The sequence below is a fragment of the Thalassophryne amazonica genome, chromosome 14, assembly GCF_902500255.1.
Source record: "Thalassophryne amazonica chromosome 14, fThaAma1.1, whole genome shotgun sequence".
Classification (NCBI taxonomy): Eukaryota; Metazoa; Chordata; class Actinopteri; order Batrachoidiformes; family Batrachoididae; genus Thalassophryne; species Thalassophryne amazonica.
Window position 1 is genome coordinate 89,286,277 of NC_047116.1, and position 18,120 is coordinate 89,304,396.

At 38.5% G+C, this 18,120-nt stretch overlaps 1 protein-coding gene across 1 annotated transcript in view; it reads right to left on the bottom strand.

The window, feature by feature from the left end:
• xpo4 (exportin 4) overlaps positions 1-9,734 on the bottom strand; it is a 151,850-nt gene extending 142,116 nt beyond the window's left edge. The window contains exon 1 of the mRNA XM_034186115.1: positions 9,629-9,734. Coding sequence (XP_034042006.1) covers positions 9,629-9,694 — 66 coding nt within the window. The 5' untranslated portion in view covers positions 9,695-9,734. The remainder of the gene's footprint in view (positions 1-9,628) is intronic.
• Positions 9,735-18,120: the final 8,386 nt, after the last annotated feature.

Below are 18,120 nucleotides of genomic sequence, written 5' to 3' on the forward strand. Positions count from 1 at the left end.
AAAATAATCAGTGACTAGTCGATTATCAAAATAATCGTTTGTAGCAGCCCGTAATAATGATGGGCTCTAGATTAGGTCGTGTTTATAAAATAGGTCGCTGACATTTTTCAAGGCTGGCAATAAATTAAGCAAAGCTTGTCCAATGAGTTGGAATGGCGTGTGAGTCCAGAATATTTTTGTGCATGTTTGACTGCCTGTGTTAATTTCAGTTTTCTTTTCAGTTTCGATGCAGCTGTGGGAAACCAAAAACTTTACCAAAAAAAAGCATGAAGTAGCCTATTTAACTCAAATATGTCCAACTTTTACACACCGAGTGATGCATGTTCGATGGGCGTGCATGCCAACATCCATAAGATGTCTTGTAAATCACTTCAGAGGTGTTATCTGGTTTCAGAAACAGCATTTGTAGATTTAGGAGTGTTTATTTCTCACCAACTTTAACAAAATATGAGAAACATATTAGATTTATACAGGAATAAGGTGTTTCAGAGTGCTTTCCGCCATCTTGGTTTATTTTGTTCTAGCGAGCAGCCAGCTGACACCACACTGCCTTTCTTTACTCCGACTGGCTGTCACTGTGTTTTCCAGCATCCCTCAGCATCCCTCATGGCCTGACGTTGCTATCAAATGTAGGTTGCTTGAAATTCTCCCCTTCAGGGGGACAAATTCTAATTTATTTCCAGACAGCATGACTTATGATTATATTGGCAATATCATATTAGGAATCCCTTATTTAAATGCTGACATAAAATAATAGTGGTGTCAAAGAAAATTCTCTTCATGACTTAAATCTTTAAAAAAAATCCAGAGGCAGTACAGCTTTGATGGAAAGCAGTGTTAATGTCATTTGAAAACATGCACTGTGTTGAATGCAGTCACTACTCTGCCTGCTCACTCTAGTAACACTGCGTATATAAAATGAAGCGAGAGGAAATGTGTATACAGTAAAAAGAGTTTCATTTATCCTAAATCAATCAATCAATCAAAAAAAAAAAAAAACCCTCAGCAGCCCCAGAAACATCACTGAAATACATTGATTTTTGGCCATACCAGTACCCATAGGAAGTATGTACTCCTATAGAAAAGTGGAGCTTTGTTGATGATCTGTGTCGAAGCTGGCGCGTTTTGTGAGAATAAAGCAAGAAGCCTCTGTGTGTTTGTCTGTGGCTCTCATATCTCTCAGACTTTTTGTGTATTATTTATTTTTTTTTTTCCGTCTCTCCCCCTTGAACACATAAGAGATAGGCATCTGTTTAAGGCATAGAGTGACTCATCTTGGTCGACAGTCTTTGTTGAAGCTGGTGGGTGAGAACGTTCCGTCTTGTGCCAACAATGTCTTCAAAATAAAGGTTTTGAAAATTAATCACAAAAATTTTCATAATAAAGGATGCACATCATTGTGCCATGTGTAAGCCATATCCACACGCTAAGGCTGATCTGACAAACGGTCAGAAATATGAAAGCACCCCCCACCCCCCAAAACACACACACACTTCTTGCTTTATAGACAGACATGAGTGAGAATTAACTTGCCACACCGGGAAACTGGTACGCTAGTCCAAAAAAAAAAATGCTCCACATAGCAAAAATTCCCTTGCATGACTTTCTGACTGAAACATGGTGTACGCCAAAACCCAGAAACTGGCGTAAGCACAAAAATATCCAGATGTATTAAAGTGTGCGCAAGTATGGACCCAAGCATGTTCCATTTGTACATCCCAATCGACGTAGAATTGAGCGCATATGCACACACACCAAGCTCATCCCTTTCCACGGCCCTATTTGAATATCAATAGTTTGGCTGTGTTATTTAGCTTAGCTGTGTCCATTAGCTTAGCTGGGAATTTAGTGCAGAAAATCCACTATGGTGATAGTGCAGTTTATTTGCCAGGGAGGGAATTTCAACAAGTTGAGACTGTGGCCTGCTTCTGTAGTCGTGTCCATAAAAATCATGCAGGGATATGCTTTCCAAACTTAACACCCATTACTATATTGGATGATGTTGAAATTGAGGATGGCCCAGTGGTTGATCCAGCAATAGCAAAGATTTCATGTCTGCTACCTACAACGCGCGTGGAGTGTCTTAAACCTAGGCATCTTATATACCGGTATGCTACTCTGGAACCACCCCTAAACCCAAACAGTTCAACTGTCAACCCCACTGAGGTCCTTAGACTGGGTCTCATTAACATAAGATCACTGTCCTCAAAATCATTGTTGATCAATGATCTAATTATTGATCATCACTTAGATATGATTGGGCTATGTGAAACCTGGCTTAAACCTACAGCTGTCCTCCCCTTAAATGAGGCCTGCCCACCAGCTTATATATTTAGTCACGTCCCTCGTGATGCAAAGCAAGGCGGGGGTGTTGCTCTTATTTATAAATCTAGGTTTAGCTTATTAGCTGTTGGGGGTTACAAATATCACTCGTTTGAGCATCTGATTCTCCGCTCTGCTCAGGATATTACACATTGCCATGGTCAGAAGAATAAAAACCAGTCGTATTACGTTGTCACTGTATATAGGCCTCCTGGCCCATATTCTGAATTTTTAGATGAATTTGGTGCATTCATCTCTAACTTGTCAACTAGTGTAGATAACATTCTGATCATTGGTGACTTTAACATTCATATAAATAAGCCTTCTGATCCCCTCTGCAAATCATTTATCGAAATTGTGGATGCATTAGGATTTCGGTAATGCAGTCGGGATTCGACGCACATTAGTGGAAATATCCTGAATCTGCTTCTCACACATGATATTGCTGTCACGAATATTGACATCATGCCTCTTACATCAGTGGTGTCTGATCACTCACTTATTACGTTTACAGTTGCGCTGCCGTGTTTAGTGAAACAACAACCTTATACAACCCCTGGCAATAATTATGGAATCACCGGCCTCGGAGGATGTTCATTCAGTTGTTTAATTTTGTAGAAAAAAAGCAGACCACAGACATGACACAAAACTAAAGTCATTTCAAATGGCAACTTTCTGGCTTTAAGAAACACTATAAGAAATCAAGAAAAAAAAATTGTGGCAGTCAGTAACGGTTACTTTTTAGACCAAGCAGAGGGAACAAAATATGGACTCACTCAATTCTGAGGAATAAATTATGGAATCACCCTGTAAATTTTCATCCCCAAAACTAACACCTGCATCAAATCAGATCTGCTCGTTAGTCTGCATCTAAAAAGGAGTGGTCACACCTTGGAGAGCTGTTGCACCAAGTGGACTGACATGAATCATGGCTCCAACACGAGAGATGTCAATTGAAACAAAGGAGAGGATTATCAAACTCTTAAAAGAGGGTAAATCATCACGCAATGTTGCAAAAGATGTTGGTTGTTCACAGTCAGCTGTGTCTAAACTCTGGACCAAATACAAACAACATGGGAAGGTTGTTAAAGGCAAACATACTGGTAGACCAAGGAAGACATCAAAGCGTCAAAACAGAAAACTTAAAGCAATATGTCTCAAAAATCAAAAATGCACAACAAAACAAATGAGGAACGAATGGGAGGAAACTGGAGTCAACGTCTGTGACCGAACTGTAAGAAACCGCCTAAAGGAAAGAGGATTTACATACAGAAAAGCTAAACGAAAGCCATCATTAACACCTAAACAGAAAAAAACAAGGTTACAATGGGCTAAGGAAAAGCAATCGTGGACTGTGGATGACTGGATGAAAGTCATTCAGTGATGAATCTCGAATCTGCATTGGGCAAGGTGATGCTGGAACTTTTGTTTGGTGCCGTTCCAATGAGATTTATAAAGATGACTGCCTGAAGAGAACATGTAAATTTCCACAGTCATTGATGATATGGGGCTGCACGTCAGGTAAAGGCACTGGGGAGATGGCTGTCATTACATCATCAATAAATGCACAAGTTTACGTTGATATTTTGGACACTGTTCTTATCCCATCAATTGAAAGGATGTTTGGGGATAATGAAATCATTTTTCAAGATGATAATGCATCTTGCCATAGAGCAAAAACTGTGAAAGCATTCCTTGCAAAAAGACACATAGGGTCAATGTCACGGCCTGCAAATAGTCGGGATCTTAATCCAATTGAAAATCTTTGGTGGAAGTTGAAGAAAATGGTTCATGACAAGGCTCCAGCCTGCAAAGCTGATCTGGCAACAGCAATCAGAGAAAGTTGGAGCCAGATTGATGAAGAGTACTGTTTGTCACTCAGTAAGTCCATGCCTCAGAGACTGCAAGCTGTTATAAAAGCCAGAGGTGGTGCAACAAAATACTAGTGATGTGATGGACCATTCTTTTGTTTTTCATGATTCCATAATTTTTTCCTCAGAATTGAGTGATTCCATATTTTTTTCCCTCTGCTTGGTCTAAAAAAGTAACCATTACTGACTGCCACAATTTTTTTTCCTGATTTCTTATAGTGTTTCTTAAAGCCAGAAAGTTGCCATTTGAAATGACTTTTGTTTTGTGTCATGTCTGTGATCTGCTTTTTTTCTACAAAATTAAACAACTGAATGAACATCCTCCGAGGCCGGTGATTCCATAATTTTTGCCAGGGGCTGTATATCATTACGGTGATGCATCAACTCCTCAACTAAGACTGAACTCGAAGCTAAACTGCCTGATGTCTTAGCTTCACATTTGACAAATACCCAGTCAGCAGACAGACTTGTGGATAGTTTAAACTCAGTGCTCAAAACTACACTCGACATGATTGCACCACCTGTGTTAAAACCGCGCTCCCCGAATCACAGTCACCTTGGTTCAATGATCATCTGCGTGACCTCAAGCATAAAGCAAAATTAGAAGTATTTCACCTTGCGTGGCATGATGCTATCTTAGACTATAAGCATGCATTACTGGCTACAAAGCGGACTTACTACTCTGATTTGATCAACAAAAACAAGCATAACTCAAAGTTCTTGTTTGACACGGTGGCAACACTTATGCATGGACAACCACCTGTAGTTCGCTCTCCTTTTACAGCACAAGATTTCCTGTATTACTTTGGGAAGAAAAAAGAAGACATCAGGTTAAACATATCCCGGCATGCCACTACACCCTGCTATTGAGGTGGGTGCCACTACTGAGGTATTACCTAGATTTACAAAGTTTGATAGTATCTCACTAAGCATGCTGACAAAACTCGTAATGTCAACAAAAAGCACAACCTGTTTATTTGATCCTATACCAACAAAACTGTTTAAGGACCTGTGGCCCACTCTTGGGCCGACTGTGCTGGAAATTATGAATCTTTCTTTAACTTCTGGATCTGTTCCTAAATGTTTCAAATCTGCAGTGATTAAACAATTACTTAAGAAACCTAATCTTGACCATAGTGTATTGACAAACTATCAGCCAATATCAAATCTATCATTTTTCTCTAAAATTCTGGAAAAAGTGGTGTCACGGAAGCACGTAGACTATCTTACTGAGAATAATCTCTTTGAGCCACTGCAGTCTGCTTTTAGAAAATATCATTCCACAGAGACGGCTCTCACTAAAGTGGTGAATGATCTTCTGCTTACAATGGATTCGGACACCACTACGGTTCTGTTGCTGTTAGATCTCAGTGCTGCATTTGATACAGTGGATCATCATATTCTACTTGATAGGCTGGAAAATCATTTTGGGATTACTGGGAGTGCCTTTGCATGGCTGACGTCATACTTGACCAGTCATTCTCACTGTGTTTTGTACAGTAACACTACCTCTAACTTTAGTGACATGAAATTTGGGGTTCCACAGGGGTCTGTCTTAGGCCCCCTGCTTTTCTCCCTTTATATAGCACCCATTGGGCACATATTGCGGCGTTTTGGGATTACCTTTCACTGCTATGCAGTTGATACTCAGTTATACATGCCGATAACTGCTGGTAATCTCGTTCACATAAAATCCTTAGAAGATTGCCTTGCAGCAGTGAGAAGATGGATGTCTAGAAACTTCCTACTTTTAAACTCTGATAAGACTGAAATGATGGTTCTTGGTGCAGTGAGACATCGGCATCAATTTGACCAGTTAACGCTCAGCCTCGGCTCTATGGCTGATGCTGAGACCCTGATCCATGCATTTATCTCTTCTAGATTGGACTACTACAATGTTCTATTTTCTGGTTTACCGCAGTCTAGCATTAGGGGTCTCCAATTGGTTCAAAATGCTGCAGCCAGACTTTTGACACGAAGCAGAAAGTTCGACCACATTACACCCATTTTGGCATCCCTTCACTGGCTTCCTCTCCCAGTGAGATCAGATTTTAAGGTTCTGCTACTAACCTATAAAATTATTCATGGACTGGCACGTCCCTACCTAGCTGACCTAATTAAACCTTACGTACCGGCCCGAGCTTTACGTTCTCAGGGTGCAGGACTACTTTGTGTCCCTAAGGTGAATAAGAAGTCTGCGGGTCACAGAGCTTTCTCTTATAGTGCCCCTGTTCTGTGGAATGATCTCCCTGCGTCAATAAAACAGTCAGATTCTGTGGAGATTTTCAAGTCCAGACACACTTATTTTCCCTTTCATATGGCTAGCATACTGGTACAGTTTTGTTTTACGCTTTTTACTCTTTTAATTCATTTATTAGTAATTGGAGCAGGCTGCGGCCTCAACTTTACCTAAATTCTGGGTCTTTTAGTGAAGTTTAGGGCTAGTGGCCGGCGATCACCTTAGTATTTCTCTGTTTTTCTTGTTTAATGCTGGCAAATTATACAGTATTTTTTTGTCTTTCTGATGCCTGATTCTGTTTTTTTCTCTCTGTTTAAGGTGCAGCTCTATCCAGAGATGGGAGTTGTATTCATGTTGGCGATCCTCCTGTCCTGTGCACCAACAGCATTTCTTGTATATTCCTCCGTGAATTGTTCTGTAATTTATGTTTGTAGCATGGCCCAAGCAAAGGGTCACCTCTGAGTCTGGTCTGCTTGAGGTTTCTTCCTCAGAGGGAGTTTTTCCTTACCACTGTTGCTCTGGGGGTTGGTAAGGTTAGACCTTACCTGTGTGAAGCGCTTTGAGGCAACTCTGTTGTGATTTGGCACTATATAAATGAAAATAAATTGAAACTGAATTATTTGCCGGTACCAAAAGTGTGGCGTGTAGTGTGTTTGATGACGTCCGCCATTGTCTCTGTGTTGTTGTGTGTAAAAATTAAAGCACTTTTAGAGGCAGTATGCAAAAACAATGAAGGCTGTGGCTCAGTCGCTGTTCTCCTGTGCAGCTCGCTGCAATGTAAACTGAAATGAGTACCGTCTGTGTGTGTAAATGCTGAGGCCAGAGCAGCACACACACACTGAAGTAAAAACATATTAGGTGCACAGCAGCTGACGGTGTGTGACATTCACAACTTTACACGTGACAGTCAAGTGCTCGTTAAGAAGCTCTAGTTCCACCAATAAGAAAAAGAAAACACAATAACAAAAAACATATTTGAATGCACAGATGCCCAAAAGTGCTCACGCTGATTTTCATAAGCAACAATTACACAAATAAACTACTTAACCACCAAGCAACCATCCATCACACACAGTGCCAACCTCTAGCCTGATGCACATCTGTGCATCACAAAGACTGATGGAATGAAAATGTTTCCTATTAACCAAAACAAATTCATCATGTGATGGCACCTTTATAGCAATATGCACACAGCCAAATAGCTCCAATTACATTAGGAAAACCAGCTCTCGCTGCAAATAGCACTTAGGCTTAAATGTGATGTATGTGGATGAGATTTGGATGACTGCATTCCACACAGCTGGCATGGCTCAGCTTAAGGTTGACCGGCACAATCCTGACCAATCGGCTAGCTCCCAGTGGAATGCCCCTTTTGCCAGGATGCCCAGCACCTGTGTGAGCACAGACAACCCCTGGCTCCTCACCGTATTGCGCTCTGGCCTGGCCGCAGTTCTGTGCACAACACCAGTAACAGTGGCCTTGGTAATTGAAATCTGCTTATGAGCCAATTATCATCATTTGAAAGTAAATCCTTGTGTTCCCTAACACACGCCCATGTTGGACTGCACCATTTGCAAGGTCCTCTAACAATGCTAACACAGTCATTATTAGTGCCATTTTACGCATTACTTTGCACATGCTTTTATATCCACCCATATAAATGGAAACATGTGGGTGTGTTAATTGTACATAAGTGTGCCTCTGATGTGTGCATCACTCTGATGACTTCATGTTTTCACACTATCAGTGGTTCCCTGTGTCACCTCTACATGTTGGCAGTGGAACAATAGCTGTAGAAACATGTGTACACCAGCCAGGATTTTTGCACGATGCACAGCACACTTCCAGTCATTTCACTTTTGAAACATCTGAATGTTGGTGTGGAGACGGACGTACGCCACGTTTTTGTGTGTACGCAAACTTTGCACGAGGCCCCTGGATCTTTGGTCTCAGAATTCCCAAAACGCAAAGGCTATTTGTCCAACTGTTGGGCAGATAAGTCATACACTGAACATTACACGCCCAACCATTGGGCAGATAAATATAATGTCTTACCTTATTTGTCCAACCGTTGGGCAGATAAATATCTTACCTTATTCGCCCAACCGTGATTGTGCATCTAAACTACGTTTTATACACCACTTCTTATGGTTCTATTGCGGTGTGAAACGCGGCATATGTTTAACACATTTAATGACGCAGTCTTTAATTACTGCGAAAATATCACAATGGATGAAAGCAGACAAACGTCATAAACATTTTGAGCAGAAGCCTGTTAACAATGAAACAGTTTTTATGAACAAAATGGTGCTTGTTGCCTGTAAGATGGTGTTACTCTGACACACTTCCCTGGGTGTGATGAGCCAAACAGAACCGCTTTAGATCACAGCCCCTCCACAGGCTGCGAACCCTCCTGCAGCTTTCGAGAAAATACCCAACTCCCCCCCTCGCGCTGAAACCGGAATTGAATTTACAAGTGTGCTCATTGGTCGGTTGTGGTTGGGCATATATGCTCGCGTATTTACTTTATTGAACCAACCTCATGACCCTATAAACTCCTCATTTTCAGGCATCGCTTAAGGTAGTACTGTCTAATGACTGAACCCAGGAAGCCAATAAAAGCCTGGACTTGAGTCTTGCTCCAGGATAGTCTGGATTCTGAAAATTTTATGAATAAATAAACTGCTTTTAAAGAAGGTGTGACACTGAATTGGAGCCACAAATCAAATCAGAGAGAATTGTGTCAGTTTGTGACACAGCAGAAAGTGAGAGCAGGCTGTAGTTAGCAGTTCTCCAGCAGTCCATCCTGACCTGGTTAGTCAGTGTTCAGTCACTTAGAGCCGGTAGATTTGTACAGATGATGTACGTGTTTGTACAGATTCAGCTAAAGCTAAAGTACGGACACACAACTACCTCCAAAACTCCACGGGCCCTTAAGGATGAAACTTCGCCTGTATCCGAGCAGGACGCGCTCTTTAAGGTGGTGGTGATACTAATAATTTAATTAAAAACGCCACAGTGATACTTCTTTTTTTTTTTTTTTTTTTCCCCCCCCTCGAGACTTAGACAGACACACCGCTGCTCCACGCTGACGCTCCGCTCACGGACGCCCCAACGCGCCGAGAAATAAGCACAAAGTTCAAACATAGGCAGCAATATCTCCCCCACATGTACAAAAGAACAATGAAGTGCTCACCATTAAAACTTTAGCAGCGCTTTCCAGCTGTGTGATCACTTCGGCAACACCGACCGCCGCCATCATTGTCCCTCTTCAATGACGCGCCATACGCACTGCATTCTGGGATTCCTCGGCTGGTACCCGACTGGAGGTTATAATCTTCTGGCCCTTCAACAAAACGTGAATAAGTAGAAAAAATAATATAACTGAGAAAACTGTTTTATTTTATTATTATCATATTTTTTTTTTTTTTTTTTTACAAGGACGCAGACATAAATTCCTTTGAAGGGGCGGAGGGGGGAGTCGGGGGCATCAATTTCCTTGAGCATCCCACCATACGTTTGAAATGTCCTCACTGAAGGAAACTTAGTTGTTTTTACTTTTGTGGTAGGCTATATCTTGCACTAACGTAGGTTAAGTAATGTTACAAAAGTGTGACAATTAAAAAACATTTAATTATGGTGAATTACCATTATTTGTTGTAAAGCCCGACCGATATGGATTGTTTGAGGCCGATGCCGATAACGATATTTGGATGAAAAAATGCCGATAATCGATAAATCTTCTGATTTGCCGATAGCAGATAAATCAGCCGATATTATTATTATTTTTTTTTTTTTTATGAATAAAATGTTCTTTTTTGGGCCCTTAACAAAAAAGGTATGAGCTAAAAGCTGAAGCTTTGTCTTCATATTGATTAATATTTAATTAATTAGCCCTACCATTATTTAATGCTTCGATCTTAAATATGATCAATCTATCTTTGTTAGTTGGCTATGCACCACAGGCTTTTAAGGTGGCAGTAATTAAGCCATTACTTAAAAAGCCATCACTTGACCCAGCTATCTTAGCTAATTATAGGCCAATCTCCAACCTTCCTTTTCTCTCAAAAATTCTTGAAAGGGTAGTTGTAAAACAGCTAACTGATCATCTGCAGAGGAATGGTCTATTTGAAGAGTTTCAGTCAGGTTTTAGAATTCATCATAGTACAGAAACAGCATTAGTGAAGGTTACAAATGATCTTCTTATGGCCTCGGACAGTGGACTCATCTCTGTGCTTGTTCTGTTAGACCTCAGTGCTGCTTTTGATACTGTTGACCATAAAATTTTATTACAGAGATTAGAGCATGCCATAGGTATTAAAGGCACTGTGCTGCGGTGGTTTGAATCATATTTGTCTAATAGATTACAATTTGTTCATGTAAATGGGGAATCTTCTTCACAGACTAAAGTTAATTATGGAGTTCCACAAGGTTCTGTGCTAGGACCAATTTTATTCACTTTATACATGCTTCCCTTAGGCAGTATTATTAGACGGTATTGCTTAAATTTTCATTGTTACGCAGATGATACCCAGCTTTATCTATCCATGAAGCCAGAGGACACACACCAATTAGCTAAACTGCAGGATTGTCTTACAGACATAAAGACATGGATGACCTCTAATTTCCTGCTTTTAAACTCAGATAAAACTGAAGTTATTGTACTTGGCCCCACAAATCTTAGAAACATGGTGTCTAACCAGATCCTTACTCTGGATGGCATTACCCTGACCTCTAGTAATACTGTGAGAAATCTTGGAGTCATTTTTGATCAGGATATGTCATTCAAAGCGCATATTAAACAAATATGTAGGACTGCTTTTTTGCATTTACGCAATATCTCTAAAATCAGAAAGGTCTTGTCTCAGAGTGATGCTGAAAAACTAATTCATGCATTTATTTCCTCTAGGCTGGACTATTGTAATTCATTATTATCAGGTTGTCCTAAAAGTTCCCTAAAAAGCCTTCAGTTAATTCAAAATGCTGCAGCTAGAGTACTGACGGGGACTAGAAGGAGAGAGCATATCTCACCCATATTGTCCTCTCTTCATTGGCTTCCTGTTAATTCTAGAATAGAATTTAAAATTCTTCTTCTTACTTATAAGGTTTTGAATAATCAGGTCCCATCTTATCTTAGGGACCTCGTAGTACCATATCACCCCAATAGAGCGCTTCGCTCTCAGACTGCAGGCTTAGTTGTAGTTCCTAGGGTTTGTAAGAGTAGAATGGGAGGCAGAGCCTTCAGCTTTCAGGCTCCTCTCCTGTGGAACCAGCTCCCAATTCAGATCAGGGAGACAGACACCCTCTCTACTTTTAAGATTAGGCTTAAAACTTTCCTTTTTGCTAAAGCTTATAGTTAGGGCTGGATCAGGTGACCCTGAACCATCCCTTAGTTATGCTGCTATAGACGTAGACTGCTGGGGGGTTCCCATGATGCACTGTTTCTTTCTCTTTTTGCTCTGTATGCACCACTCTGCATTTAATCATTAGTGATCGATCTCCCCTCCACAGCATGTCTTTTTCCTGGTTCTCTCCCTCAGCCCCAACCAGTCACAGCAGAAGACTGCCCCTCCCTGAGCCTGGTTCTGCTGGAGGTTTCTTCCTGTTAAAAGGGAGTTTTTCCTTCCCACTGTAGCCAAGTGCTTGCTCACAGGGGGTCGTTTTGACCGTTACATAATTACAATAATTATTGTAATTATACATAATATAATATAAATACATAATATAAATACATAATTATTGTATGGCCTTGCCTTACAATATAAAGCGCCTTGGGGCAACTGTTTGTTGTGATTTGGCGCTATATAAAAAAAATTGATTGATTGATTAACTTTACAACGGAGAAGAATTTTCAAGTTCAAAAAATGCAATCAAGAATTAAACCTTTGTGAAATTAGTGTGATACATATGTTTCAAAAATAAATTGAATTGTATATACTTTTCTCTCTTCGTGATACATTTTTGACAGATGTGACTTATACTCCTATGCAACTTATAGGCTGGAAAATATGGTAAATACTTGTACATATGGACTTAGCATCTGAACAAATACATATGATCTGTTGTGAAATACATCTGATCTTGTACCTCTTGTTGCTGCAACTTAGATATAGGTTCAGGATAAGTATATAGATCCTTATAAACTTACTTGTATGTTTTTGTCAGCCGATCAGTGCAGTGTGACGGCGAACTACGGGGGCCGGTGATGAACACATTTAAGCAGGGGTGTAAGCAGCTCTCAGTTGAATGGAGTCAGAGCTCCATCTACTGGACAAACGGTGCAAGGACATTTTACATTGCTGACACAAACATTATTTCAGTAACTATTCTGTTTATGCGAAATTATCAGTGTTCTATCGGCAAAATTTCGGCCGATAGTGAGTACTTTGAAAAGGGCTTATATCGGCCAGCCGATATATCGGTCGGGCTCTAACTTGTTGATTTTCTTCAACAGATTTATAGGCAACAGTACAGTTAAAGGTGATTAATGGTGTTCATCAATAGTATCACTTTCGGGATTCACAGTTTTTTACATGATGTAGATTTTTAAGTGTTTTTGTCTCCTGGAAGTAGAGAAATTACGTCATATCCGTCATATTTTACCCCTTTAGCACCCGCCCTCAAACCAGACTGCGGTGCCCAATTACACAAGTAAACTATTTAACCACCAAGCAGCCATCCATCACACACCATACCAGCCGCCAGCCTGATGCGCATTTGCCCATCACATATGATTTGTATATTAATGGAATGAAAATGTTTCCTATTAAAAAAAACACCATTCATCATGTGATGGCGTCTTTATGTGTGCAGCTAATAGCTCTGATCACATTCGGAAAACTGGGCCTAGCTGTAAATTGCACTTTAATGTTGGAATGTGATGTACCTGGATGACATTCAGATCTTTACGTTCCACACAGGTGGCATGGCTCGGCACAAGGTTGACAGGCACAATCCTGACCGATCAGCTAGCTCCCCCTGGAATGCCCTAAGCCAGGATTTTTGCGTGACCGCACACCACACATTTCCACAGTCATTTCACTTTTGATGGTTCTGAACATTGACATGGAGATGGACATACGCCACGTTTTGGTGCGTATGCATGCTTTGTATAAGATGCCCCTTGTCTTTGAAAGTACATGAGACAATGTCTTTAAAACAGAAGGTTATTCAAGGCTGATACTGAAAAAAAATGGATCATCAGTGCAGAGAACATGAAGAATTGAAAGATGCTGAAGCCATCGTTACAAAAATCTATTGTGCTTAGTTACAGCAAGTAGCTCAAGTCAACAAGGTCCAAAAGCTTGAGAGACGGAAGAAAACTGTAAATGAGAAAAACGAAGAAGATATGTGTTGTTTAACAGAGGCGTGTGTCTGTGTGTGTGTCTCCAGGAAAAAGGCTGTATATAGATTTATATAGAAACTTGCAAATCTTATAGAAAGATTTGTAAGACAAATTGTAACTCAAGTTTCACACACAAACTAGATCAGTCTGCTTATTGTTTGGTGCATACACACACACACACACACACACACTCACTGTGAGCGCAGTACCTGCAGTACCTGTACTGAGCATTTTAAAAGAACTGTTGTATTTGATGTTTCGTGGATCTTTTTCAGGTCTTGAATGTCCAAACATTTCTATTTTAACAAGAATGAAATGTGAGCTCCACTTCTACTCATACAATGAAGTAATAAATTAAGTTTAAACCTATCATGTTATGGAAACAAAGATAATTGCCCACAAAAAACCTGATTAAATATAACTTGTTTTTTTATGAAGTATGGCAAAGACTGTGAAATCTTATGTACCCTACGTTTTGAGCTTTTTTAGTTTAATAAATTTGAAAAAATTAAAAAAGAAACTTTTTCATGTTGTCATTATGAGGTATTAGTAGAATTTTGATGAAAAAAATCAATTTACTCCATTTTGGAATAAGGCTGTAACATAAAATGTGGAAAAAGTGAAGTGCTGTGAATACTTTCTGGGTACACAGTAAATACCTTGACAACCCTTAGCAAAAAGAAGTTTATTCAAGTGTACTATGAGTATACTTATTTTTTTAGAAAATTGAGTAAGTATACTTGAAGGTGACTTTTTATAAACTATATTTAAGAATAGTATAGTGAAGTATACTTGGCTTATACTGAAAAGTATAAACAAAAGTCTAAGTACATTAATACTAAAACTTATACTTTAGTATACTTTTTATGTTTTTCTGACACAAAGTACTAGCACTTATTACGCACTTGGAGCAAGATATACTAAGTCAAGCTATTGACTCAAGCAACTGAAAAAGTCATAAAAGTACATTTTTTTTATATGTAGTTATTTATTTTTGGTTCCAAAGGATCTTTTACCTTTTTTCACAAGAAAGGACTTTAGTTCTCAGTTGAAGATGCTATGTTTACATTTTTACAAATGGACTTGATCTTGGAGAGACCATGTTTACATTTTACATGCACTTTTCCTTTAATTTTCTCCACAAAGGAAGGACTTGATTTCATAGGTCTTTGTATTTGAAATATTTGAAAATATATCAAACTTGTTTTCAACATTCTGGCTTATGATTTTTTAAATGCACACTCTTGTGTACATACAGTATGAGTAAACTTTAAGAATACTTTAAGGAGTATATTTTCAGTATATAAATAGTAAGGTACAAATAATATGCCAGGCAAAATTAAAGTATAAAAAGTAAAATAGTGAAATAACCAATGTGTATAACAGTATACTTTAAGTATACGATAAACTAAAAATAGGGACTCAAAGTATACAACTAGTACAATGGCAGTATATCGATAAGTGCACTTGTGGTATACTTTAAGCATAGGAGAGGGATATATCAAGTACACTGATAAGTGTACATGTGGTATACTTTAAGCATACAAGAGGGCTATATCAAGTACATTGATAGTATATGGATGAGTGTACTTCTTGTATACTTTAAAGTGTACTTTTTCAAACTTAAACTTTAAAATATACTTTTATGAACTTAAAGTATTCCAATTTAGTCCAAAAAAGTATTAAATTTGTGTACTTTCTAGTATACTAACGGCCTGTAGTATACTTGCTATACTTATACTGAAGCATACTTAATAAAATGAACTTTAAGTATACTACTTTTTGCTAAGGGAAGTTAAGACATTTTGGAACTTTCAGCACCACAGAATTAACAATTTCAGTGTATTTATCTACTTTTCATCATGTTGACAGAAAATTAGTAACAGCAACCCAAACCGTGGCATAGACCCTCACCTGGGTGATGGTGTGTGGCTTCACTGTAAGGGAGTTAACGAAGGCTTTCTACAACGAAAAATTGGTGCTTTAAAGTGGTATATATAGTCTATTTGTATAACTAATGATTGTGCTTTACAATTGGTGTATTGACCACCATTTTCAAAGGGAAACTTCCTCTAGCCTCCCCCAACGTGCCACCAAAAACTAGTTTCAATCAGACAAGGTGTTCTTTCATTACTGTGAACAATTGCCTGTGAACAGATGCCTGGACGGGGCGAAAATATAATTCCCCAAAATTTTGTTGAGCAGGGGCCATATTGTGTGTGTATTATAATTTAAAAGCAGTGCATGAAAAATATTTTTCTCCTCCTGTTAAAGACGTATCTTACTCAATAATTCTGCCACAAAAAATAAAATAAATAAATTACAAGTTCAAAGAAATTACTGAAAACCAAACATTCCCATGATATTTATGTCTGAGTACTCTTCTGATTTTAACTTTAGTATACACATATATTTAGTATAGCTGTATAAACTATACTAAGCACATTTATATTTTAGACCTAAAAGTAAAACAACTAATGTTATTGTATCCAGATTTTCATGTTGCAATAAAGCACAAGTCTGAGTTGGTTAATTTAATTTATACTTTAAAAAAACAAAACAAAAAAACAAACAACACCACACACAAGGGTTGTGAAAGCATTTACAATTCTTATTCATATATAAATGTAAAAAAGAAATAGCTGTCTGTATATCAAACATAATACTGCGCAGACATGGGTGTTTGAACATTAGTACAACAGAAACTGAAAAAAGAAAGCGATACAAAAAAATATGCACTGTATACTTGTATAAATATAAATTCAAGAGTAACAGAACTGTATCATACATTAAGGAGCGCGAAAGACTCAAAAGTAAAAATACAAAGTGAAATGGATATACAGCAAGAAATCAGACTGGAGGTTGTCAAATCAGTCAAAGATTGTCAGTCATCACTTTTTAACCTTAAAACTGTAAACACACACACACACACACGATAGCCGCCTCGCATGGCAAGCTTTCGATATAAAGCTATAGTTAACAGAGCAGTCTTTCCTCGCTGTTGAGTGACGGCACCATCAGTGAGACATTTACAGACGCGGTTCTTACTATCAACAACCTAAATGAAGGTTCTCTTGAGCAACTCCAGCGGTTGACAGCTGAAGATGACAAATTTCAGACATCACTGCCTGTGTTTATGTGCAACCTACTGACACAGCTCCAGTTTAAAGTCACTACAAAACCATTTGACAAGTTACTGTACAAGTGTGATTTTTTTTTTAATAAAAATTGAAAATAGGAATTACAGAATTTGTACAGTTTCTGTCAATCAAACCAAACCAGCAGCTTGATAACTGTAAATATGACTGAAACTGGACATTGTACAGTGGTGTGAAGCCTTATTGGAGCTTTTGCAGTGGAAAAAAATGGAACTGATGTTTGTAAAATATACAAAAACAAATATTGTTGGCGCATGTAAACATAGCCAGTGTTAATGTAGAAAAACTTCCATCAGATGGCAGGAAAACCAGGAAAGAAAGGTCTGTGAAAAAGCGACAAAAGAAACTTGTGTTTCTGCTCCTCAGCTTAGAAGACATAAGGCACATTTAGATTTAAACATATTGTCATGCGAAAAGGAAAAAAAAAAAAAAAAATCTACCCAATTCTCTGCCAGCTATGTTGTCTTGAGCCAAATAAGCAACTCCAAAGTTTTAAACTTTTTACAGTTACCAGACAATAAGTCAAATGCAGAATACTGTTAAAACAGTCTGGTAGAAATCGAGCAAACAAGTTTAGGTCAACAAGAAAACCACGACTGCTCGCTGATTGTCAATAAGCAAAAAAGGACGACGGGATCGTCCAATGCAGAACTTGGCACAGCTTTGACATCACATAGTTAAACACTCAAATGTGGTCATTCAGATAAATTAAAAAAAAATATATAAATCAAAACCTAACTCTGTAAATTTTAACCATTTGTTATTCACCATTTAACCAGTAAATTAAAGATCTACTCATTCTTTTTCCAATTTACATTTCCTGAATCCAACCCGTCTCACACCTCTTCTTGCAGCCTTTATGTACACTGTCTGTCAAAGTACTGCCCCATTGGGCTCTTTACAAGCTTTTATTGTTTTAAGACATCAAAAGAAAAGTTCAGGCTTCTTTAGTCAGCATTTAAAAAGTCTTTAATCTCAAAGTCAAACCAAATTTCTGTGATCAAATTTAAAGAATCTGATCTATGCAGATTTACCACACGGTCACAATTCTCAGTGATCGATTCAACAAACTACAGGATTCTTTAATCCCCAAGGGTGTGGAAAAACAAAAAAAAACAAAAACAAATGACTGATTGGGAGGGGGAAAAAAAAAAAAAAAAAATTAGTTATTACCTGTTAAGAAAT